This window comes from Hypanus sabinus, chromosome 10 (assembly GCF_030144855.1).
Source record: "Hypanus sabinus isolate sHypSab1 chromosome 10, sHypSab1.hap1, whole genome shotgun sequence".
In the NCBI taxonomy this organism is placed as follows: Eukaryota; Metazoa; Chordata; class Chondrichthyes; order Myliobatiformes; family Dasyatidae; genus Hypanus; species Hypanus sabinus.
In genome coordinates this window covers 65,002,574-65,029,101 of record NC_082715.1, presented here as the reverse complement: position 1 = coordinate 65,029,101, position 26,528 = coordinate 65,002,574, and the positions used below count along the sequence as shown (strand labels likewise).

General features: G+C 37.2%; 1 protein-coding gene across 1 annotated transcript in view; it reads left to right on the top strand.

Moving 5' to 3' along the window:
- sntg2 (syntrophin, gamma 2) overlaps positions 1 to 22,109 on the top strand; it is a 260,468-nt gene extending 238,359 nt beyond the window's left edge. The window contains exons 15-17 of the mRNA XM_059983452.1: positions 13,570 to 13,662; positions 14,195 to 14,305; positions 21,639 to 22,109. Coding sequence (XP_059839435.1) covers positions 13,570 to 13,662; positions 14,195 to 14,305; positions 21,639 to 21,770 — 336 coding nt within the window. The 3' untranslated portion in view covers positions 21,771 to 22,109. The remainder of the gene's footprint in view (positions 1 to 13,569; positions 13,663 to 14,194; positions 14,306 to 21,638) is intronic.
- Positions 22,110 to 26,528: the final 4,419 nt, after the last annotated feature.

The window sequence follows — 26,528 nt, the reverse complement described above, 5'->3', positions numbered from 1 at the left end:
GACTTCCCTTATAGAACAACAAATTTAATTTATGTAATTATCCTCCAATCAACTGGAAGCACAAATCAACCTTGTACGGTAAATGTAAGGTTTCCATTTGCACCTTAATGAAAGTGCTAGAAATAGAGGCAGGGACCAGTAGATAACATAGGATCTTTCCCAGCTTTTCTTCTTGCAGTTTCCAATGAAGCCTAGGTGGTACACCAGCACTAGAAATGGGAGTGATAAGTTTTACCTGCTTATCAAGTTGAAATGGTTGAATTAACGTTTTCTCCAAACACTTTTTAAAACACATTAACCTGCAATAGGAAATCCTCTCAGCATGCTCAGTTTGTGCTAGGGTGAACAAAATTATTCAATATAATCCAATTTGGAAATAAATAATTGATTTATAAAAAAACTTTTTGTAGACCAGTCTTGAGGCAAATACTTGATAAGAAATTCTCTTTGAAAAAAACAATGTCTCAAAATTTTCTACTTGAAGAATAACAAATGTTTTACATCATAGTATAGAATATTGGTCATGTGTATTTTTTTAATTTTTAAAAAATATTTTAATTATTGTTTACAACACTGAGATTACCGGCTGTACAAGATTCTTCTGGACAACAAAGGATTGATATGTATGATCAGAACTTTAGAACTTCTATTGTTAGTTACATGTGCTTTTGAAAATTAAGCAATTAGATGATAGATATGCATTCAATGTATCAAAATTAAGAAAAGTTAGAAATGAAAGTTGTTTTAAGTTGAATGGATGGAGGAAATGAAGGGAATGTCAGTGATAAGCTGGAGACCATGAGAGGTAATAATGCAAATGGTGGAATTGATTGAGAGAGGAAGGTGTAGGCTTATTAATTGCAAATGATCAGTCTGAAGATGATGTAAGTAGAAAGAGATGAATGATGCCAGAGAAGACAGTGAAAAATAAAGGCAAAACTGGGCAGTACTTGACACTCAGTTGCTGGAAATCTGTAATAAAAAAAAATGTTAGAAGTAGGTCAGGCAGTATCCATAGAGAGTGGAAAGTTGAGATACTGTTCCAAAAGGATAACATTCCTGAGATATAAAGAATGCTCCTGAGATATAAACTGGAAATGTTAGTTATTGCTAAATTTAATGTTGAGTCCCAAGGACTGATTTATGCCTTGTCAAAAGATGAGAAGCTGTTCATCGAGCTGACAATGGACCTTTTTGTAACAATGTAACAGAGCAAGGACAAGACATCAGAGTATGAATAGAGATGGAGAATTAACATGTAATACATGCCCAAGAATAAAGCTGGCATGAATTTATGAGGCTTTTTGCATGACCTTCGACTTTCCTGGAGAATTTTACAGTCAGTTAGACACTTACAAATTCTGGTCATGATTGTAATCTAGGAAACTAATCTGCACACATGTTGGTCCCCGCCAAAAGTATGTTATTATAAATAGTTAACATGTTTACACAATACTGGTTGAGTGATAAATATTGTTCAGGAGAATCTTTCTACTCCATTCCAAAACGATACCAATGTATCCACCTAGGAGTGCACATGGAGTCTTGGTTTAACATTCCCTCTGAAGGATGGCAGCTCCCACAGTGCTTCCAATGAACTGTACTGGAGTGTCAAGCTCGAAGTTAATTGATAGCAAGTCTCGTCTTTTATGCCTGCTGAGACTGAATAGCTCAAGACAAAATGAACAGTGAAGAGAGAATCACTACTCTGTAAAGCACAAGCCTAAACTATTATTTATTCAATGAAACATGGAGATTTGATGATGAACTACAGTGCTTCACTTGAAAATGTGAAGGAGCCACAGTCCATTAATTCCCAAACTGCCAGCAGCTCAAGAGAATTCCTGGCATTTGTGTCTGACCATTTATTTTTTACAGTTTTCAGCTCACATACATTTCTTACAAATCATTTTTAACCACACTAAAGCTCTTCAAGAGTATCTTTGTTATTGTAATATTAGTTCTATAAATCTGCCTTTATACCCTGATCTGCTTCTCTCTTCCCTTTTGCTGTCCTTTGCTCTGAGTTGTGTACTGAAAGTCAGTGATACTGGAAATCCTCATGATGGTTATTGGAGATTCGACAGGAATACTAGCCTGCCAAAACACATTTGGCTGTATCATGGTTGCTACCAATATTCCAAACCTCAGAAGGATCGCCAATGGGATCTGGCAGGTGTCAATTGTGGGGGAGTGGAATGGCAGCAGGAACAAGAGAGAGCGATCCAATAACCTTATTGGAATATTCAGAACAATGTCTGATATAAATTGTTAGTGAATAACTTACAAATATAATGTGTATCAAGGCACTTCATGATTGAAGTCAGTTGAGTTCTCCCACCATTTCATTTCTAGCACTTTCCTAGATGTGCCATAATGGGAAAAGCCTCACATGGAATAAGGGTAATAAATTTGGAAATTATAATAACATAGGAATGCTAAGCCTATAAACAGTTTTCCATTAACTTCCAAATAGAAAGATAAGAAGAAGAATGTATCTGGTCCTGGATATGTTAATTTCTCTTTTCTTTATTGATGTTCATTTTCTTCTCTATTATTACATGTGTGGATATTTATCATATATGACATTTGTTACCCATAAGATCCCACATAAATTCCCTCTTCAGTCACAAAAGCCCCTGTAATGCAAAACCAAAGACTAATACTGCCACATACTATACTGTATGTTATGCACCACATTAAGGTTCATGTTATGAACTTTACATCTCGTCAACTTGTTACTCAGAATTGATAGGAACTAAATCAAATCAGGGAAATTATTCACTCCTTGTGTATTTAATACTTAAGTAATATTTGAGTAATCTTGCATATGTATTGGTTGATTAAACATTCTTTTTTATTTATATAATTAATTATGGTTTGTATGTAAATATACATTAACTACATATGCCATACACTACCAAGCAATAAGTGCAGGCCTCGCTTAAGATAAACACATAGATAAGCTCATATTTCAGACTCCCGTGTCTTCATTTGAATTAGTTTAATTTTTTGAAGTTACAAAATATAACACCATTCATCTAAACTTTTGCGTGAACAGTGATGTGATATTCAACCCTCATACTGTGTGAAAATCTACAAGACAGTATTAGTAAGTTGTGGTTGCCAAGGGTTGGTGTCTAATGTAGAGCTGTGATGAACACACCTACTCATTTTTGGACAAAAATAAGGGAGGTATGAGTAGTTTAATTTGCTTTTTAAATGATAGCCTCGAATGGAACAGCAGGTTAGTTCACGAACTGGTGATGCTGCCTCATATATCTAGAAAAGTGTTTGATTCTGACCTTGGCTGTTGTCTGTGTAAAGTTTATGAGTTTTCCTTGTACCCACCTCTGTCCAAAAATGTGATGTTGGAAGGTTAGTTAACCCCTGTAAATTGTTACTAGTGTAGATGGATGATGTGAATTAAATGAAACCGGGAAATGGTTTAAGTTGATGCATTTAATGGGGATACAAACAGAGAAACAGGATTGGAGTAGATGGATGCTTGATGAGGTTTGACAAAGTAGGCTGAAGGAATCCTTTATGTGCTTTAATGTTTTATGCTTCATTTAAACATTGGTTTAAAATGTAAAGTGCCTTGACCTAAGCATTAGAAAGATGCAAGTGGAAAACAGTTACCAATGCCATTTTCACAATGTGCTCAACTCTCCTAGCATCGTGAGGCTTACCATGAATATAGTTGTAAAAGTGTTAAACTTGTGGCCCATTTACTTGTAGATTCACAATCTTTTTACAAAAAGTTACTTATCAGAAAGCAATATTTAGATATGGTATGATTAATTTTTACTAAGTACTAAAATGCATAATATAAATGCAGAGATTAGAGAAATAAGCAAAAAATAAGAAATAAGCAAACTTTCCCCTTCAAAATAAAGAGTATTTCCCATTAAACAGTTGCTACTATTTGAATTAAATCTTTAAGAAAATAAAAAACGAAATGAGAAGAGCTTTTAATATTAAATGGCAAGGTAAAACCAGAAATAATCTAATAACTCTGGAACAAGATGATCTTCTAACCATTTAACCATGGAAAGCAGAGCAAGGAAAATCATCTGCCTACATTGTATGGTAAACGCAGGGGTCTGTTGGTCATTTGAAATGTTATGCAACACACACAAAATGCTAGAGGTACTCAATAGCTTAGACAGCCAATTATGGAGTGAAATAAAGGGTTGAAATAAAGGACCTGATGAAGGGCCTCAGCCAGAAACATCAAATTTTTCACTTTCCTCCATAGATGCTGCTTGACTTGTTGAGTTCCTTCAGCATTTTGTGTGTGCTTCTCAGGATATTGAGCATATGCAGTCCCTTTTTTGTCCATGCTTATGGCCCGTGAACTTTTGATCAGAGATAGAAAACAAGATGGATTTCTCTTTCTGTTGTGTTGCTACATGCAATGTATTATAAATGCACGTTAATCATTTTCATACAAGTAACTAACTTCAAACTTGAGTGTTATATGCCTGCAGTAAACATATATTGGCTTACTTCATCAATGTGTGTGTTGAATATACTTGATTCCACCACATCACACAAGGTCAATGCAGGTGCCCTGCTGTAGTATCAGTCTATCGAGTTTTCCTGGGTGACAGAGGGAAAAGGTGTTGCACATCCCCTTGCTCTGAATATAATTTCTTGACAATATCTTATGGGATAAAATTTTCCTCAAACCAAACCAATCACAAAATTGTTAAAGCTACTTAGACAATACACCTTGGTTATACTGTTAACAGATCTCTTCCTCGGTATAAATACTTCACATAGTCCCTTGCTCAGCAGCCTCTTCCAAACCAAGAATTCAAGTGGTGCTAATCTTTTTGTCATGCTTACTGTCAGGTATCAGCACTGGTAAGTATTTGTTTTAATCTGTTTTAACTTGTTTTGTTTTTAAGCACAAGCAAAGGAAAGGTTTTTATTTGGCTTTAGTGTCCTATACATTGATTTGCAATTAAGTCCAGGCAAAAAGTGAACGTTGACTGTACATTTCCCTTCATAGTCGCTGCCTTACCTGCTGAGTTCCACCTGTGCTTTGTATGTTGCTTCACAATTAAAAGGTTTGATTTCAAAATAGAAAATAGTGTCAAAATATGAGTTTGATACTCATTCAACTGAAAATAAAGATCTAATTTTCAGCAGGACTTTGACATTTGTGGAATTAGGTACACACCATTAACTTAAAAGCTGTAAAATTGCTTAGTATGTACATGGCACTATAGAAAACCATTTGCAGTAAACATATGACATGATGTGTATTAAATGCATGCATTAATATATGTATTAAACCAATAATCTTTAAAACTTGGGTAGCAGAAATAATGAAGGAAATGAATGTGTTTTCATGTTTGCTTTCCCTTGGTTCTTCTGATTAAAAGAAATCAATTCTGGTGTATGGTGAATACCTGCAGATTCTTTAATGTTTTATGAATACAATGGAAATAAATGGGAAGATTATCCTTTGTTCTTCAAGGACTCTTCTAATCAACTTTCTACTGAGCATCATTAAAACCTTTCATCATTCTAATTTATAAAACCAATATAGTTCAGGATTGAATAGAGCTGATAATTAACATGTAAGTGAAAATGTTTCATTTATTTCTTCCCTAAGAGCTACATTTGCAGTAATATTGGACACTGACTGAGTCTGAATCTTCTGCTTAGTGTATATGTTAAAATTTGTGACATAAGAGTCACAATAATTTGTTTAATTTTTAGACTTTTATTGGCACTAAATCTACCTTTTGGTCTAAAATTTATTGGCGATTTCATGAAAACTTATGTAGGAACTCCACTAATTCTGTATATTTCCAATCAACATAAAGATGTAGTTATAAAGGAGGCAAGACACCGGCTATATTAGGTGTTTGAAGAGATTTGGCATGTCAACAAATACACTCAGAAACTTCTATAGTTGTACCATGAAGAGCATTCTGACAGGCTGCTTCACTGTCTGGTATGGAGGGGCTACTGCACAGGACCAAAAGGAGCTGCAGAAGGTTGTAAATCTAGTCAGTTCCATCTTCGGCACTAGCCTACAAAGTACCCAGGTACCTTTAGGGAGCAGTTTCTCAGAATGGTAGTGTCCATTATTAAGGACCTCTCGAACCCAAGGCATTCCCTTTTCTCACTGTTACCATCAGGTAGGAGGTACAGAAGCATGAAGGCAGACACTCAGCAATTCAGAAACAGCTTCTTCCTCTCTGCCATCCAATTCCTAAATGAACATTGAATCTTTGGACACTACCTCACTTTTTTTTTATATATACAGTCTTTCTGTTTTTGTATGTTTTTAATGTATTCAATATACATAATTGACTTATCTATTTATTTATTAATATTATTATTTTTTCTCTCTGTTAGATTATGTATTGCATTGAACCGTTGCTGCTAAGTTAACAAATTTCATGTCACATGCTGGTGATAATAAACCTGAATCTGATTCTGCTTCTTATAGATGACAAAATTTCTTCTCATCTCAGTTCTGAATAGCTGGTTCCTTGTTCAGAGTGGCTTTCTCTTGTTCTTCATACTGATGAGAATAATCCTCTCTACCTCAAGCCTGTCAACTACCTTAAAACCAACATATGTTTTGCTGAGTCCATCTCTGATTCTTCTAAAATGGAGAGTTCAGGCCTAATCTACACAACCTCTTCGGGAATCAAGGAATATAACAACAACAACAACAACAACAACAATAATAATAATAATAATAATAAGTAGTAGCAGTTTATTGATCCTGAGTGGGAAAATATTTTGTTACAGCAGCAACATTTATGAACACACTTAGCAATAGTAATAAATAATAATAATAAATACAATAGCTAATAAGACAGAGTAATAATATACATAATAATAATGTACAAAAGATAGAGAGGAAAAATTCTGCTTGAGGTAGGTCAGCCATGAACTTGGCAAATGGCTGATCTACTACTTCAGGAGATCAGTCATTCAATTAGAGCCGACTGGCCTATTGTAGCTCCAATTTCTCTACTGATATGTCAAGCCCATCTTCCTAGGCATCAATCTCTGGTTGCTCATGATCTCTCTGGATTGTATGTTCTCTTTATCCTTAAATTTTTTATGATAAAAGGCCAGTATACTATTTTTCCTTCCTAACTACTTATTTCCCCCACACAATAACTTTTAATAAAATTATGTACAAGGGTGATCAGGTTCCTTTGATTACCCATGCATTTCCGACTCTCACTGTTCAACAAAGCACCAGTTTCCTATCACCTTCAAAGTGAGTAGCCTCTTCTTTCTCCTACATTGTACTCCATCTCCTGTGCTCTCACCCATATCACCATACAGCCTTGACAAGTCTCTGAATCATAAATCAATATGCCGTCCAGATCAGCAATGTTTTTGAACTTAGGTCTCACCTCGTGGAAGTCATTATTCTAGCTGCTGGGGGCACAGCACTGATCCCAATGACAGCTCAAGGTCATAGCATCCAAAGGAACACCATCATTTTGTTTCTACATACTGTTTCTGAATATTGTCTAATCCAGAATTCATTATCACAATTTCACCTGCTGTATTTGGGACATTGTTGAAGGCTTCTGAAAGCTCCAAATGCTCCACATCCATCGATTGTGATTCAGCTATTCTGATCATTAACACATCAAAAATCTCTGACAGATTTTTCAAACTTGATTCTTCTTTCATTAATTCATATTGATTTTCATCAGTCCCAACAGTTATAAGTACCCAGATACCAATAGGTGTTAATATCTTCCTCACACTGTGCTGATCTACAGTTTTCAATTTCATTTCCTCTCCTTTCTTAAGCATAATGGTTATATTTGTTACCTTCTAATTCATGGGAACTGGTGGATTACTTTCAATTTGGTTGTATTGTTTTATCTATATACTACTAAAACTCTCATGCTCCGTTTGTCTGTTTGTGACCTCCAATTAGCACAAACAGTACGTTAAAGTGGCCCTATTTTTGGCTAAACTGACTTAAAATATGCTTATTTACAGAATGCAGGCAAAGTTCAGGGTTATATATCCATATAAAATTGTTCACTCTCCAAAATCAACAGCCCCACTTTCACCCAAGGGCTGATGTCAGCCATGATGGAAACCGTGATGCGACACCACCACGCATGCACACGGCCAGCCTCAGAAGCGACTCGCGATGCTCACAGTAGCGACACCAATCAGAGCAAAAGGGCAGGGCACCTCTACTTCGAGCGGTCACATTCTGCTGATCACCATCAGCATGTGCAGGATTGGGACAGATCAAACTGCCACCCATCAATAAGAGATAATTAAATCTTATTGTAATGACATACTTTGAGACACCCATCAAATCCCTTGCTGTAGTCAAAGGACAGCAGTGACTATATCACTTCCATTTAGGAGAGTGCCAACCACATCATCAAGTATAATCACCTTCCTGGAGGCTTTGGTGTTACTGCTTCGTATCTTCTATCCAGCATTAAGGTAAGAAAATATGGTCAGCCTAATTATGCCACGTGGAAAGAGAAGGGGGACATTACGGTCAAGAGATGATGACAAACATTGTCAGGAAGTGGCAAGGAGAGGGAGAGAACAAGAATCGGATGAGGCCAGGGCCGCATGACTCTACGATCAAAGAGTCAGGACAAAAAAGATGAGAGGAGGAGAGGCATGCACGTCTCCAAAATGACAACAACTGGCACAGAAGGAGGAGAGAGGAAGAGACAAAGGAGCTGAGAAATGCACGTCTCCAGGATCAGAGACAAAGAATAAACAGCAGAAGAGATGAAGAGACGGCAGATGAAAGGACTGCATGTCTCCAGAATGACAACGAGGGGCACAAGGGTGGCAGATCAACCAGAAATTATGCCATCAAAAGTGCCCTTCATTAAAAGAGGAGAAGCTGTGTTTGCCTTGCTACATGTCATTCTTCTTTAATAAACTGAGGTTTTCTTCCTCAATTTCCAAAGCAAAGCGATACCGATAGCATTCAGGAAAATTTAATGTTCATTCTGGTCACATCAGACTACATTACCCTTCTCTCAAAGGGTGCCCCAAAGGGTCACCCCGTTGTCTAGTATTCTACTAGTTCTGTTGCTCCTTTCTTTCAGTTTAATGTTCTGCATTTATCTAGTGCAAAGTTCATGTTTGTATCTTTCAAAAATAGTTCTACTATTTGAATAAATTGTTTCAGCTTTACTGATGAAGAAGCATATAATTTCAAATTATCCACGTATAGACCATGTGCAGTTAGACTATCAGCTGAAAGTCTAAACTTATTCTGAGAAACATTTGTTCTTTTGATCAAATAATAGGCTGCATAGTGAAAGCATGAAAGGTGTAATTTACACTTCTCAGGATAAAAACACATGAGAAGATTCTTTTTCCACTGATGGCTGTAAATGGAACCATTGAACCTTTGGATTATCTGTTGGCCTAAATAGACAGCAGCAGGCTGGGAGGTATACATAGAATTCGAGAATTAAACAGCAAAGAAATGGGCCCTATTGTCCCAACTCTTCCATGCCGACTGAGATGCCTATCTACACTACTCAGATTTGCCCATTTTAAGTTCACATTCCCCCTAAATCTTTCCCCACTAAGTACCTGTCCAAACTCCTTTTCAAACATGGTGGTTGTATCTGTCCCCACTATCTTCTTGGCAGATCATTCCAGGAATTCACCAACCTCTATGTGAAAAAGATACCACTCAGATCTCTTTTATTTTTTTCTTTTCTCTTCTTAAACCTGATTCTGACTATCTATCCTATCTAGACATCCAATAATTCTGAGTTCCAGTGAGAATAAACCCACCCTATCCAATTTCACTTTATAACACCAGTCTTCCATTCCAAACAGCATCCCAGTGAACTGCTTCCACATTTTTTCTGTTGCGAGCACATCCTATAATGCAGCAAGCAGAAATGAACACAATACTCTAAATGTGGTACAACTGCAACATTAAGTTCCTACTTCAGCCGATGAACATAAGCATGCTGAATGCATCTTTTGACTACCTTATCCACTTGTGCCACCACATCCAGGGAGCTGTAGACTCGGCCTTCAAAGGCTCTCTACTCGGCCCAAAACGTCCACAGTGCTTCTTCCTATAGATGCTACCTGTCCTGCTGCATTCCACCAGCAATTTGTGTGTGTTGCTTGAATTTCCAGCATCTGCAGATTTCCTTGTGTTTTCCTTACATCCTTCTCATTTACTCTTTCTGTTCTAACAAATATGACCTCCCAACTGCGTTCTCTCGCAATTGTTAGATTCTGCCTCGACATTCAGATAGACAGATTTCAATATTTATTTAATGTCAAGAATATTAATTTAAATTGTTTTGAGAACCTACAGAGCAGTTTGGGTAATATTAGTCATTAAATTTAAACATATGAGTTTGGGCTTCTGTTTATCAAATTACCATTATATTCCTTCTGAGCAATATATGAACAACACACACAAAATGCTGGTGGAATGCAGCAGGCCAGGCAGCATCTATAAGAAGAAGCACTGTTGACATTTTGGGTGAGACCCTTCGTCAGGACTAACTGAAAGAAATGATAGTAAGAGATTTGAAAGTAGGAGGGGGAGGGGAAAATCCAAAATGATAGGAGAAGACCGGAGAGGGAGGCGTGATGCTAAGAGCTGGAAAGGTGATTGACAAAAGGGATACAGAGCTGGAGAAGGGAAAAGATCATGGGACGGGAGGCCTACGGAGAAAGAAAGGGGGAGGGGAGCAACAGAGGGATAGCCATGTCGTGATGCAGGGGATATGGTAGTGAAACCACCCAGGTCATGGTGGGCGGGTCTTTTCACCCTGTTCCAAAATGTGGAATAAGCCATTGAAGCAGAAGAGAATTATCAAAATGATTTCAAGGATCAAGGATTTTAATTGTGGGCCGACTGGAAAATCAATGCGCCGTTATTTTTAATTCATACTCTAAGATTGATAATTTAAAGTTCAATGTAAACTTATTATCAAAGTTCATATACAATATGTCACCATATATAATCCTGAGATTGTGGACATACTTGATAAATTTATAGAATAGTGACCATAACAAAATCAATATTTTGTCATTCAGATTCGTTAAAAGATTTGGATATGCAAGAGAATAGATACAGGTTATCATGGAGCCATGAATGGCAGCAAAGTTTGAAGAACTGATTTGTTTAGACCTATACTTTTATTCCTGCATTTCCAAAATACTTTAGACAGGTTTTTGGTGATGTAATATAAGATGTGGCTTCTTCTTTAATGATCTTTAAATCCCCATCCTCTGCCTTCACTGAATACTAGTATTTACCTGTAAGTCAATGTTTGATTATTTTTACTTGCATCTCTGACTAACTTCATCTGGTATTTCCTGCTTTAATAAGTGACCTTAGAGTGCTTCTTGTGACACAAATGATAATTAGAACTTGCTCCGAATATTAATTTATTTATTTTATCTGCGCGCCAGTTGTGTTTGTGCTATTGCAAGAGTTTTCTTTTTATAGTGATAATGAGGAGACAGAAGAGAAAGTTACATAACTAGGGCTGTGTGGTAATGAGCTGGAACCTCATTTTGCTTGTAGATTTTTGCCTGAGATATTAACTCTTGATGAGTTGTGCTGTATATATTATTTACAGCATGTACATCAGGAGGTTGCATTCTGTCTCTGAAACTGGACTGTGTATCACATGCAGAAAACAATGAATTGAAATGACTTCCTAGAGTGTTAGTGCCTGCATTTCAACCCTGAACTTTTGATCTGCAATTGGCAATCTGTAATGTACTAAGTGCAATATTATATTTTGATTTATGCAAATGCAAATGGAAAGTTTATATACAGGGGATCTGAAATTAGGCAGGCCAGTTGCGTTACTTAAATACACATTGTGATGATGAAACTTAAATGCACATTGTGACCCTATTGTAAAGAAGTAAGGACATGGAAATAATGATACTGATATTTGCAGGTATACCCAAAACCCTGAGTGACAATGATTGTGTGATTTTATTTCAGTCTGTTGAACCAAATAGAACCACTTCTCACACTTCCTAAAGTTAACTTGTCCTTCACTTTGAATGCCATAAAACATTGAAGTCAGGGACTGGAACAGTCTGTGATAAATCAAAGTATTGAGTGCAAGATTTGGGATATTACATTGAAGTTGTGTAAGATGTTGGTGTGGTCTAATTTGGACTATTTGGTGCAGTTCTGGTCACCTACCTACAGGAAGGATGTGGATACCATAGAGAGAGTGCAGAGGAACTTTACAAGGATGTTGCCTGGATTGGAGAGCTTACCTTATGAGAACAGATTGCATGTACTTGGCCTTTTCTCCTTGGAGCAATGGACGATGAGAGGTGGCCTGATAGGGGTGTATAGGATGATGAGAGGTATTGATCGTGTGGATCGCCAGAAACTTTTTCTCAGGGCTGAAATAGCTAACTTGAAGATGCATAGTTTTAAGGTGTTGGAAGGGATGTCAGAGATAAGTTTTTCACACAGAGAGTGGAGAGTGTGTGGAATGCACTGCCGACAACAGGGGTCTTTTAAGAGCCTACATGGATAGCTACATGGAGCTTAAAAAAATAGAGGGCTATGCGCTAGGGGAATTCTAGGCAGTTTCTAAAATAGGTTACATGGTCAGCACAGCATTGTGGGCCAAAGAGCCTGTAATGTGCTGTAAATTCCTGTGTTCTATGTTTGTTATGACTTGTGGTTCTGAGTTATTGGAAAGTTTGAATAGGTTAAGATCTAATTCCCTGGAGCAAAGGAGAATGAGGAAACAGAGATATACAAAATTATGAGAGTTCTAGGTAGGGTAAATGCAAGCAGGCTTCTTCCACTGAGATTGAGTAAAACTAAAATGAGAGGTCATGGGTTCAGGGTGAAAGGTGAATTGTTTAAGTTCAGCACTGACTGCATGGACGAAAGGCCTATTTCTGAGTTGTAGTGCTCTAGGACTCTAGTTTTTACTCAGAGATACAACATGGAATAGGTCTTTCTGGTCCTTCCAACATGACCCAGCAACCCTGATAACCCTGATTTTACCATAGCTAATCATGGGACAATTTGTAATGACCAATTAAACTACCCAGTATGTTTTTGGACTGTGGGAGAAAACTGAAGGACCCAGAGAAAACACACACGTTCCACAGGGAGGACATACAGAGAACCCTTACAGGGGACACTGGGATTGAACTCTGAACTGTAATATCATTGTACTTACATTACCATGGCACCTTATGACTCTATATTGTACACTAAAGTTATAATCTATTACAATTTCCCTGTATTATCGCAGCAAATTGGAAGTGGGCGCCTGGAATGAGAACATTAAAATAGTTGTTTCAAAAATACTTCCAAGCATAACTTGTAGCATGCACTTCATTATGAATTACTGCAAAATTGGACAAAGAAAGCGGAGTGGTTGGATTTATCCCCTCATAGGTACAGACGTGATTTCATGGTGAAGATATTTTGATTTTGCGGCTAGATGATAAAGCAATGCACCAAGTGTAACTGTGTATTTAAAGATGCGTAGATACTTTCTGTCTGGTAACAAACCTGTCTTTTCCTTTCATCAGGCAAAGACATATGAGTGCACTTGGCAAGGACAAGCACTTTCCTTCACAATAGACTTTACTTCTGGATTTACGTGTGTTGATAATGACACAAAGGTGAGGAAATATTAAGTATCATGCAGATATATTGTTAATTTAAAAACAAATACATTTCAGGTGTAACTTATAAGAATTTTTTTTATTGTAATCGTAAAGTCAATTTCATTCTGTTATAGAATAATCTATAACTTTTTAGGGCATTGTAGGAGTAGTACCACACAAGGTTGAACTATTTGAGTACAAAATCTGACAAACTGATTCCCAAATTATATTGATTATAGGTTGAAAATATTGTGGAATATAGCACAATTTTTCAGTGAAATTATACAGTATGTAGTAGTTTATTATCAGCTATAATATTAAGTAGGAAAACTAATACATAAATTTCTAAGCATGTTTTGAAAGATCTTCTTTGACTTAAAGCAATATGCATGGTGTCTTGCACTGAATGAGTAATATTTCAAAGTGTTCATCACAGACAATTTCAAATCACACAGAAATTTGTTTAGCATCAGTACTGGGTACACAATTAATTTTGTTCATGTCATATGTCAGTAGAGAAATAATGACAATCTAAGTTACCTTACAGAACATTATATGGAGATTCAAGTTTTCACAGCTCAAAGGGTCTTCTGATGATGGAAAAACATGTGTGAAATTGCTGTTTCAGAACACAGATACAAGGCAGATTGACATGAAGGTACCTTCATAACATAGAGTGAACCTACTGTAATTGTAAGGGAAATATTTTCTTATAAGGTTTAATGGCATGTCAATACTACATTATGCTTGTAAAGTATTGGAAATATAATGCAAGTCCTAACCTGTAACTTATATCAATGACTCACGAGGTCCTGCAGATGCTGGAAATCCAGAGCAACACACGCACACAAAATGCTGGAGGAACTCAGCAGGTCAGGCAGCATCTATTGAAATAAATAAAAGTCAACATTTTGGGCCAAGACACTTTTTCAGGACTGGCTTTACATCAAAATTATATCCAGGAATGATTATCAAATAAACCTTTAATTTGATGTTTTCTTCAAAGTAGTAAACCACGGAATTTTTCTTTTCAAACCTATCTGGACTTGCATTTTTTGCAGTCTTACCAAGAATACTTAGTCAATTAGAAGTTAATTCCATACAATATCATGGTTAAAAATATGTCTTCCTTCTCAATATTTAGATGTTCATACTTTGGCAAAATGGAACAAAACCTGTGTTATAACAATTTGTGTCTGATGTTTCTATTTTATAACCTATCCTTACTCACAACAGTACCCACCTGAGGAATTAAAAATATATTTATATTTATTAGCAATTATTCAGATAATCATATTGAGAATCTCAAAGCCTTGCAGAAGTGGTGAAAGAAGTGGAGCATCTAATAAACGAGCCACTGTCCACCCCTTCTGCCTTATATTTTGATGATTCTGCAGTTCCCAAATTAGCCACCTCAGAATCAACAAAACTGAAATGGAAACATTTTACTCTTGATCTGGGGATGAAGATACAGGAAAAAGAATCTGTCCTGAATGATTAGCAATTTTTATTTTTGCGGTAATCTTATTACTGAATTTAACGTCGTCACATATTTGGCTACCAAACGTTCTTGCTGTTGAAAGATATTTTAAATTAATGCATGATCAAACAAACCAATGGTCCAGATTTTCCTGGAACAACATAGCATGTGAATGAAATTAGTCAATATTAATGCAAACCAACAAGTGGTTTAAACAGGTTAAAAAGTTTGCTCTGTTGCAAATCTCCAAAACTTGGTTATAATCAGTTATTTGTTTCACACTGGTTGTATTCTTCCCTTGGCCACTAGAAACAATGTGGAAAGTTAAATCCTTCTTTTGTGCCTGTTTCATGCTACAATATTTAATAATGCAATGACATGCAAACAATCAGACCCAGAATAGAAATATTAGTTGTTCAATCTTATTCTTGAATCTGGTTATTTTTTTTTTAATTTATTGAATGTCAAAGAAAAAAACAAAGTGTTTCTTATTTTTTCTGTCCTCCTCCTCTCTCCACATTCCATATTTTTATGTTTCATCAAGGCTTTGCTAACTCAGTTTTAGCCCATGTTTGAGGAACAAATTCCATTGTTAATTTTTGTAAATGTGGTTGAATATCCTGTGTGTGTGTCTACCGGACACATAGACATAACTGTCCAGAGTTCAGCGATGGCCCAGGTGAAGACACGGACCCAGAATGAACAGATCACTGAATTTAAAAAAGAACTTCATGGAATAAAGGAAAATAATGAATGCTAGCTCAGCAGAGTCAGTACCTAAAAACTCTCAAATTAACTAAAAACTAACTCTATCACTGCAGCTCGAAAGCAGTAACCAAGAAGTAAATTAATACCACTTCTTTAACAGTTTTTAAATAAGTCACTAATCTTTTTTTTCCCAGAACATGGATGGAGGTAAGTAAGGAGCGTGGTCATCACTGAGTTTCCATAAGACCATAAGATATAGGAGCAGAATTTGGCCGTTGAGTCTGCCGCAACATTTCATCATGGCTGATCCATTTTCCTCCCAGCTTCAATCTCCTTCCTTGTCCACATATCCTTTGTGCCCTGACTAATCAAGAATTTGTCAGCGCTGCCTTAAATATACCCAATGAGTTTGTCTCCACAACAGCCTGGGGCAATGAATTCCACAGAGTCACCACTCTCTGGCTTACAGAAATTCCTCTTCTTTGATGTTCTAAATGTACATCCACTATTCTGAATAACATCCTCTTCATGTCCACTCTATCTTCGATAGGTTTCAATGAAATGCAGCTTCATTCTTCTGAGTTCCAGTGAATACAGGCCCAGAGCCATCAAATGCTTTTCATATGACAAGCCATTTAATCCTGGAATCATTTTTGTTAACCCTCTTTGAACCCTCTTCAATATCAGCATATCCTTTCTTAGATAAAGGGTCCGAAACTGTTCACAATACTCCAAGTGAGGCTTCATCAGTACCTTATAAAGCTTCAACATTACATCCTTGCTTTTATATTCTAGTCTTTTAGAAATGAATGCTAACATTTCATTTGCCTTTCTCACCATCGACTCAATCTGCAGCTAATATTTTGGGAATCCTGCATGAGGACTTTTAAGTCCCTTTACACCTCAGATTTTGTTTTGAATTTTCTCTCCCTTTAGAAAACAGTCAAACTTTTTATTTCTTCTATCAAAATGCCTGACCATACAGTTCCTGACACTTTATTCCATTTGCCACTTCTTTGCCCATTCTTCTAATCTGTTTAAGTCCTTCTGTAGTCCTCAACACGACTTGTCCCTCCATGTTTCTTTGTATTATCTGCAAACTTTGCCCCAAACCCATCAATTCCATCATCTAAATCATGGACATAAAGCATAAAAAGAAATGATCCCAACACAGATCCCTGTGGAACACCACTGGTCAATGGCAGCCAACCAGAAAATGCTCCATTTATTCCCATACTTTGCCTTCTGTCCATCAGTTACTGCTTTATTCATGCTAGTATCTTTCACATATTTTTAAGCAGCCTCATGTGTGGCACATTGTCAAAACCATTCTGAAAATCCAAGTACACAACATCCGCCAATTCTCCTTTGTCTATCCTGCATTTAATTTCTTCAAAGAACTCCAACAGTTTTGACAGACAAGATTTTCACTGAAGGAAACTATGCCTACTAAGGCCTATTTTATCATGTGTCGCCGAGTTCTCCAAAATCACATCCTTAACAATCAATTCCAGTATCTTCGCAAACACAGAGGTCAATCTAACTGGCCTATAATTCTGTTTCTTCTGCCTCTCTCCCTTCTTGATGAGTGGAGTAATATTTGTATATTTCCATTCCTCTGGGATCATGCTGGAGACAATTGATTCCTGAAAGATCATTAGGAATGTCTCCACAATTTCTTCAGCCACCTATTTAAGAACCCTGGCATGTAGGCAATCTAGTCCAGGTGACTTCTCTACCTTCAGACCTTTCAGTTTCCCAAGCACCTTCTGCCTAGTAATGGGAACTTCACAAATTTCTGCCCTCTCTCTCTCTTTTGAACCTCCACAGTGCCTTCCACAGTGAAGACTGATGCAAAATTATTATTCAGTTCATCTGCCATCTCCTTAACCCTAGCATAATTTTTCAGCAGTGTGATAACTACTCTTACATCTCTTTTACACTTCATGTAACTGAAGAAACCTTTGGTAACCTCTTGAAGATCATTGTCTATCTTATCTTCGTATTCCATCTTTTCCTTCATGACTTTTTAAGTTGCCTTCTGGTGGTTTTTAATAGCATCCCAAACTTCTAACTTTCCACAAATTTTTTGTTGGTTTTATGCCCGCTCTTTGGCTTTTACTGTATGTTGGCTTTGACTTCCCTTATCAGCCATTGTTGTGTTATCCTGCCTTCAGAATACTTCTCTTATTTGGGATATATCCATCCTTCCAAATTGCTCCCTGAAACCAGAGCCATTTCTGCTCTGCAATCATCCCTGCTTCCAATCAATTCTGGCCAATTCTGATGCCCCTGCAGTTCCCATTATTCCACTGTAATACTAATACATCTGAATTCAGCTTCTCCTTCTCAAATTTCAAGTTGAATTCTATCTTATTATGATCACTGGCCCCTAAGGGTTCCTTTACCTTAAGCTTTCCAATCAATTCGTGTTCACTGTACAACATCTAATCAAGAATTACTGATCCCCTGGTGGATTCAACCAGGAGCTGCTTTAAAAAGCCATCTTATAGGCATTCTTCAAATTTCCCCTCTTGGGATCTAGCACCAACCTGAGTTTCCCAGTCTACCTGCATATTGAAATCCCCATGACTGTTGTAACATTTCCCTTTTAACAAGCATTTTCTATCTCCCGTTGTAATTTGTAGACCACATCTTTGCTACTATTCAGAGGTCTGTATATAACTCACACCAGGATATTTTTACCCTTGCAGTTTTTTTTTAGGTCTATCACAATGTTTCTACACCTTCTGATGCTATGTCACTTCTTTCTAATGTTTTATTCCATTTTTTTATGAACAGAGTCATCCCATCCCCTCTATTTTCCTACTTTTCCTTTCAATACAATGTGTATCCTTGGACATTAAGCTCCCAGCTATAATCTTCTTTCAGATACGATTCAGTGATGCTCACAACATCATAGATGCCAATTGCAACTGTGCTACAAGTTCATCTGCCTTATTCTGAATGTTATACCTTATTCTGTTTCAATCAAGGCTTGACAAGAGTTAGACAATGGGAAGAGAGTTAAATACAATTACATACAAGCCCTTATTGGTTGGAATTTATGCATTCTCACAGACGAGATTGATGTCTCCTTTCAGCTTCTCATCTGTGAGAGCCCTCAAACACCTTGCCAGTTTCCATGGTTTATCATTAATCCTGGGGGCTCAATCGGTTCAGAATGGGGTTGAGAGGGAAATGGATCAGCCATGATGTAAGGTGGAGCAGACTCAATGGGGTGAATAGCCTAATTCTGCTCATGTAACTTACAGTCTTATGGTACTTTAGCACCCCAAAGCTACTAACAATATTCCAATTGCGGTTTGACCACTACCTTATAATGCCACAGCATTACGTTTTTGCTTTAATGCTATAGTCCTCTCAAAATGAATGCCAACATTGTGTTGTTAACGACTCAACCTGCAAGATCATCTTTAGGGAATCCTGCACCAGGACTCCCAAGTCCCTTTGCTGCAGACCCTGCTTCCTCAACACTGCCTGCTCCTCCACCTACCTATCTTTATATCATCCACAAACCTGCCAGAAGGCAATCAATCCCATCGTCCAGATCATTGACAGATAATATATCACAGATCAATGCATCACCAGCAACCTACCAGAAAAATCCCCCTTGTTCTCACCTTTTGCCTTCTGCTAGAGAATCATCTTTTAATTATTTTTGATGCAATGAATGTGGTGTTCACAAGCTAATTCTGCCTTCAATTGGCCATCCCTAATTGATCTTGAAAACATGGTAATGAGTTGCTGTCCTGAATGTTTGCTGCATTTGAGGTGTGGGTTTACCCACAAAGCTGTCCCAGGACTTTGACCCAGTGGCTGTAAAAGAACAAAGATGTATTTCCAATTAGGATGAGAGTAAATTCTAGATGGCGATGTTCCCATCTTTTTTTCTATCCTTGTTCTCCTAGCTGGTAGAGTTCATGGATTTGGAAGATGCTGTCTAAGAAGACTTTGTTGCAGTGCACCCTGTTGATGGTTGAAATCTGTTGCTAATGTGCATCAGTAATGGAGTGATTGAATAGTGGTGTCAGCCTAGATGGTTGCTATGTCCTGTTTGTGTAGAATCAGAATCACAACCTGATTTATTACAAACAAGGGGAAATCTGCAGCTGTTGGAAATCTAAGCAACACACACACAATGCTGGTGGAACAGTTGACATTTCAGGCCGAGACCCTTCGGCAGGACCGATAAAGGGTTTCAGCCCAAAATGTTGACTGTACTGTTTTCCATAAATGCTGCCTGGTCTGCTGAGATCCTCCAGCATTGCGTGTGTTTTGCCAGGTTTATTATAATTGATTTATATGATTTGATTTTTTAAAATGTTGTAACAAAGTCATAAACTTACTATAAATTATAAAAGTAAATAAGTAATGCAATAACAGGACTGTTCATGGGTTCATGAGCCATTCTGAACTATGAGGGCAGAGGGGAAAAAGGTCTTCATAAATCGCTGATTGTGGATTTTCAGTCTTCTTACCTCCTTTGCAAAGCCATTAATGAGAAGAGGGCATGATCCAGACCGTGAGGATTCCTAGTGATGAATGCCACCTTCTTGAGGCACTGCCTTTTGAAGGAGCCTTCTGTGGTGGGGCGCATTGTGTTCATAATGGAGCAGGCTAGTCAACAACTCTCTGCAGTCTTTTGTGATACTGCACATTGGAGCCTCTGCTTAATTGTCTATCACCATTCACAACTGAATATGGCAGGACCTTATCTGATCCATTGTTTCTGGGTTCTCTTATCTCTGTCTATGCATTGTTTAGTGTCCATGTAATTCTGTTTTATAACTTCACAAGGTTGAGCCCTCATTCTGAAGATTATTGATGCTGCTCCTCACATGCCCTCCTGCACTCTCCATTGAACCAGGCTTGGTGATGGGGAACATCATGAAGTGGGGTACATCTTGGGCCATAAGGTTGCAGATTGTGATTGAGTACAGTTCTACTGATGACCCATAGCACCTCGTAGATGTCTGGTCCTGAGCAGCCAGATCTGTTCACAATCTAGCCCATTTGGCGTAGTGATAGTACCACATGACACGATGAAGTGTAATTCCATTGTGAAGATGAGATTTAACCTCCATGATGATTGTGCAGTGATGACTTCTACTGATACTGTCATAGGCAGATATATTTGCAACAGACAAATCGGTGACATCGAATTATTCTTGGTTCACTCACCACCCACCATAGACTTAGCTGCACCTTTATATGCAAATTGGTTGCCATAGCAACTGACATAACTGCACTGATTATTCTTCTTAGAAAGTACTAAATGTTTTTGAAGCACTTTGGCATGCCTTTAGAACTGATAAAACACGTTCAGTCAGAGTTCAGAGTTCAATCCCAGTGTCCTCTGTAAAGACTGTATATCCTCTCCGTGAAATGCGTGGGTTTTCCCCCCTGCTCCAATTTTCTCCCACAGTCCAAAGATGTATCAGTTAGGATAATTGGTCATTGTAAGTTGTCCCATGATTAGGTTAGGGTTAAAGTGCAGTTGTTGGGGATTGCTGGAGCAGCTTCCCTTGAAGAACCAGAAGGGCCTACTCCTGGCTGTATTGCTAAGTAAATAAAATAAATAGAATAGCCAAGTTACTGAAGATTCAACTATTGGAGAGGGAAATTACGATGTCTGAAATGCTAGTATCTTTTATACTGTTATGAATTTATGTACCTGCAAGTAAATGTTGCCTACTATGGCTAGTGGATGGGAAATATTAGTTTTACTGTAAGTTGTGCTTATGGTCCAATAATGTATATTGTTTTCTTTACCCTGCAGGAACTGGAATTTGCTGATCTGACTGCAGTCTTGCACTGTATACACTCATTCATAGCAGCTAAAGTGGCAGCGGTGGATCCCCTGTTTGTGGACAGCCAGAGTGTTGCACGGAAGTACATGTACAGTAGCTGAAGATAGGATTTATATCATAAAGTAATCACTTTATGACCATATTATGACTACTTTGAGCACGTAATGGGAATGGAGCCCAGACAGGTCAGAGACAATCTACACTCTGGCAAGAGGTAGAGTCAAAAGGGTGATGTGATTTCAGCTGCAATTTTCACATTTTTCTTGATATTCATTTCTGTTTAATGCAAATGGAACTGATAACATCCATTTTACACTATAACCAAAGTCAGCATTGTTCTTGTTTTGTTGTTGACAATCAAGGGTTAAGTCATCTTAATTTATAATTGAAGTCAGTTACATTGTTAGTATTTGCAGCATTGTTTAATGGTCTTTCTTGCTTTTTCAATCTCCTGATACCAGTTTACAAAAATGGAAATCTAAACTCTACAATCTCATTGCACAATTCATATTCACACTAACAAATACTCTAATGTTATTTGTGTTTGCTTCTTTTCATATAATAACTGTATTTTGATAAGTTTTTTTTCTTTCATATGAACGTTGAGTGTTCATTCTCTTTGGTTTTGAGTGCTGGTGAATTTAAACTCATTGGATTAGACATGATTCTTACATTTACAGTCACCATAACAATGTATCATTGAACTGCTATAATTTGAAATTCCTCATCAAAAATGTTAAAAGGATGACTTTTCATTTGAACAACAGCAACTTATTTTGTGCAGAAAAAATATCATTTTGTAAGCAATGGTAAAATTCCCATTTTATTTTGAGTTATAAGCTTATTTCCTACCAAGTGAAAAAGGTGAATCTTTATATCAGCGTTAGCTTCATTTCTATTCGCACCAGAACTCATTCAGGCTTGTGAGAATCACCTAATGAAATCACCCACAGCCACATGAGCAAGTGGATTTTTACATCATGAGCAAATTTAATAGTCTCATTGATAAATATTTGGATGTGGAAAATGAGTTAAAGACTTAACAGATTAAGAAAGGCTAGAAATGTAGTTGAATTGAAGCTAAAATATTGCAATGATGATCAAACCCTATTTGGATCAGAACATTGATTGTATTGACCATGACATACTTTATTGATTGATCCAAACATTAATATCATCAAGCCCTGCCATTTGACCCATGTATTTCAAAAACTAGATGTAGTATCTTTGCACTATTTAACTCTCTAGTGAAAAAAAGTTTTCGCTAACTGGTAGAGAACCACCTGATGACTATGAAGAAAATTTGACTATAATTTTCTTAACTGGGCAGAGAAATAGCTAAAGAATGTGTGAATGTTCATCTTTAGTGAGCCAAACGAGGCAAGTGGCAGACTCAGTGCTAGACGAAAGTAAGAGACAACACGTATGTAATAAAAGCTAATTGGTCAGAATAATATTCAAACCTGGAAGATACAAACCCTATAGTACTAAATTTTTAAAAATCTTAGTCCACATCATAAAAGCCATAAAAATGTGTGGGTTTCAATTAAAGATCTATAGAAAGCTGCCATGTTTCAGAAATTAAACTTCTAAAAATAAGAATACCTAAAATATACAATATAATCAAAATCTGAACATACTGTTCTTGCACTTTTTCTAAATTAATTATAAGAAGCAAGTTCCTTTGATGGAAATCTATCGTTAAGAATCCTAACTAAACCAATAGGTTGACAAAACAAACAATGCTCAGATTTTAAAACGACAATAAGAATTACAAATAGTTGTTATTGTGTTTGAAAAAGCCTTTTTGAAAAAAATTAGCTGGTTGGTTATTGGGTATAAGTTCTTTAATTTATTTTTTATGTTAATATTTCTTCGAGTTGTACTTAATTCATTGATCATAAATTGGAAAGCAAGATAATTTCTGATACAAATTGAATGAAGATTGTGCTGGTGTAAGCTCATATTGACAGTCTTTGATGCAAAAAAATGGGCATGCATTTCCACTATCCGTTCCATACATCTCTGCTCTTATGCAAAAAATCACCACAGGTTCATCCTTCATTTGAAGTTAGTCTGTTCATCAATATATAATTGGTGGATATATCTGTTTGACATAAGGAGAAATCAGAAGTGGTTGGCATGTCCTTCTATTCACCAAAACCAGCAAAAACTACAGAACTTTTGAGCATATGATAGAAATTTGGTAGATTCTCATTTAATCCCAAATCAGCAATTTTCGGGCTCTTTTCTCCTCAGTATACAGAATTGTGTAGAATGTACTTTTGTTGGTATTTACTGAAGTGAACAATATTTGTTTTGATGCAGGAATATTAGGCTGTATTTTATTCAGAATAAAGCACATTTGTGAAATTAATTGTCCTCATACAAAGACATAACTGTGATTTGAAGGGTTCTCTTTAATTAATAATAACCATTTTAATAAGGTTCTTATCAATGTGTTTCTCCTAAATGATAGCAATAGAATCTGCATTTCCCTGGAGCAGTGTAATTTATAACATGAAATATTCTTTGAGGTAAAGCACAGGTCAAGCACTGGTATAGAATATAGAACATTACAGCACAAGAACAGGCCCGTTAGCCCACAATGTTGTGCTGAACCAGTTAAATTAGTCATCAAATTGCTAACAAAGTTAAGTCCTTCTGCCTACGCAACGTCCACATCCTTACATTTCCTCACATTCATCTGTCTGTCTAAACATCTCTTAGAAACCCCTAATGTATCTGCCTCTGCCACCACCCCAGGCAGAGCCTTCCAGGCACCTACCACTCTCTTTGTTTAAAAACCTTGCCCTCACATCCTCTTTCAAGTTAACCCCTCTCCCTTTGAATGCATGCTTTCTGGTATTAAATATTTTAACCCTGGGAAAAAGGTAGGGTCTGTCAACAGAAGAAATTCTGTGAATGTTGGAAATTCAGAGCAACTCACACAAAATTCTGGAGGAATTCAGAAGGTCAGGTAGTATCTGTGAAAATGACTAAATAGTCAACATTTTGCCATGAGACCCATCATCAGTCTACACTATCTATACCTCTCATAATCTTATGAACCTCTATCAGATTTTACTTCAGCCTCTGCAGCTTGAGAATAAACAATCCGACTTTGTCCAACCTCTCATTATTGCACATGCCCTCTAATCCAGGCAGCATCCTGGTAAACCTCTTCTGCAGCCTCCCCAAAGCCTTGTAATTCTTCCTATAATGGGGTGATCAGAAATATATGCAAAACTCCATATGCGGCCTTCCGGAGTTTTACAGAGCTGCAACTTTATAAAGTTTATAAAACTACTGACTTTTGAACTCAATGTCTTGACTAATAAAGACAAGCATGCCATATCCCTTCTTAACCACCCTAACAGCCTGCTCAGCCACTTTGAGGGAGCTATGAAATTGGAACTCAAGATCCTTCTGCTCATCTACACCTTTAAGGGTCTTACCCTTAACAGTGTACTGTCTATTTACATTTGACCTAACAAGGTGCAACACATTTGGCCTGGTTAAACTCCATCTGCTATTTCTCCAGCAATATCCGAAACTAATTAACCCAAATCCCAATTCTTTCCCAGTCTTCTATCTTCTATCCACAACACCAATGTTTGTAGCATCTGCAAACTTATTAACCCATCCATCTTACTAAACCACTGCAAACTTACTAACCCGCGTTTTTATCCAAGTCACATATACAGTACATCACAAATAGCAGAGGTTCCAGTACAGATCCTTGCAGAACACCACTAATCACAAACCTCCAGCTAGAATAAATCCCTTTGAAAACTATCTTCAATAGGTAAGCCAGTTCTGAATCCAAATGACCAATTCACCCTAAATCCTATGCTCTTTAATTGGCTGGATGAACCTCCCACGAGGGACATTGTCAAGCACCTTACTAAAATCCACGTAAACAACATTCACTACTCTACTTTCATCAATCACCTCTTCAACTCTTCGAAAACTACTCATCAAGTTTATACAACACAACTTGCCCAGTATAAAGCCACACAGGCTCTCCCTAATTAGACCATGGTTTTCCAAATACTCCAAAGTCCAAAGTGAAAAATTTGTTTCCAGTAACTTCCTACCACTGACGTGAGACCTATCTGTCCATATTTTTCAGGATTATTCCTGGGTCCTTTCTTGAATAATGGAACAACATTAGCTACTTTCCAGTCCACTAGGACTTTGCCTGTGGCTAGAGAGGGCAGAAAAATACTGTTCAAAGCCCAAGCAATTTCATCCCTTGCCTCTCTCAGTATACTGGGATGTACCATTAGGCCTTGGGGACTTGTCCACCTTAATGCTCTTTAACGGACCCAAAACTACTTTCTCTTTTACCTCAAAATTCCCTAGCATGCTGATATGCACAACATTGCTCTCCCTTCCCTCCAATTCCTTCTGCTTAGTAAATACTGATGTAAAGTACTCATCATGCTCCCTCTAAGTGCAGCTGCAATATTGTTCCTGATAAGTAGTGCAACTTCCTACCCCACTCCTCCCCTTTACATCTCTCTCTATCTGTTCTAAAACAATGAAATCCTGCAACACTAATTACCAATTCCTGTGCCTCTCTCAACAAAGTCACAACATCATTTCATGTACTGATCAATGCTCTAATTTCTTGACTATTACCCATAATACTTGTAGCAATAAAATACACCTACTTCAAACTATCCATCCATTTTATTTATTACTTTTCTCCAGCCTGTTTTAACTGACCCTGATATCTACCTTGCTCTCCACCACTGTGACCTCGTGCTCTGGTTCCCAGCCCCTGCCAAACTAGTTAAATATACCTGATTAGCAGTAGTGAGCCTCCCAACCAAGATATTGGCTTCCCTCCA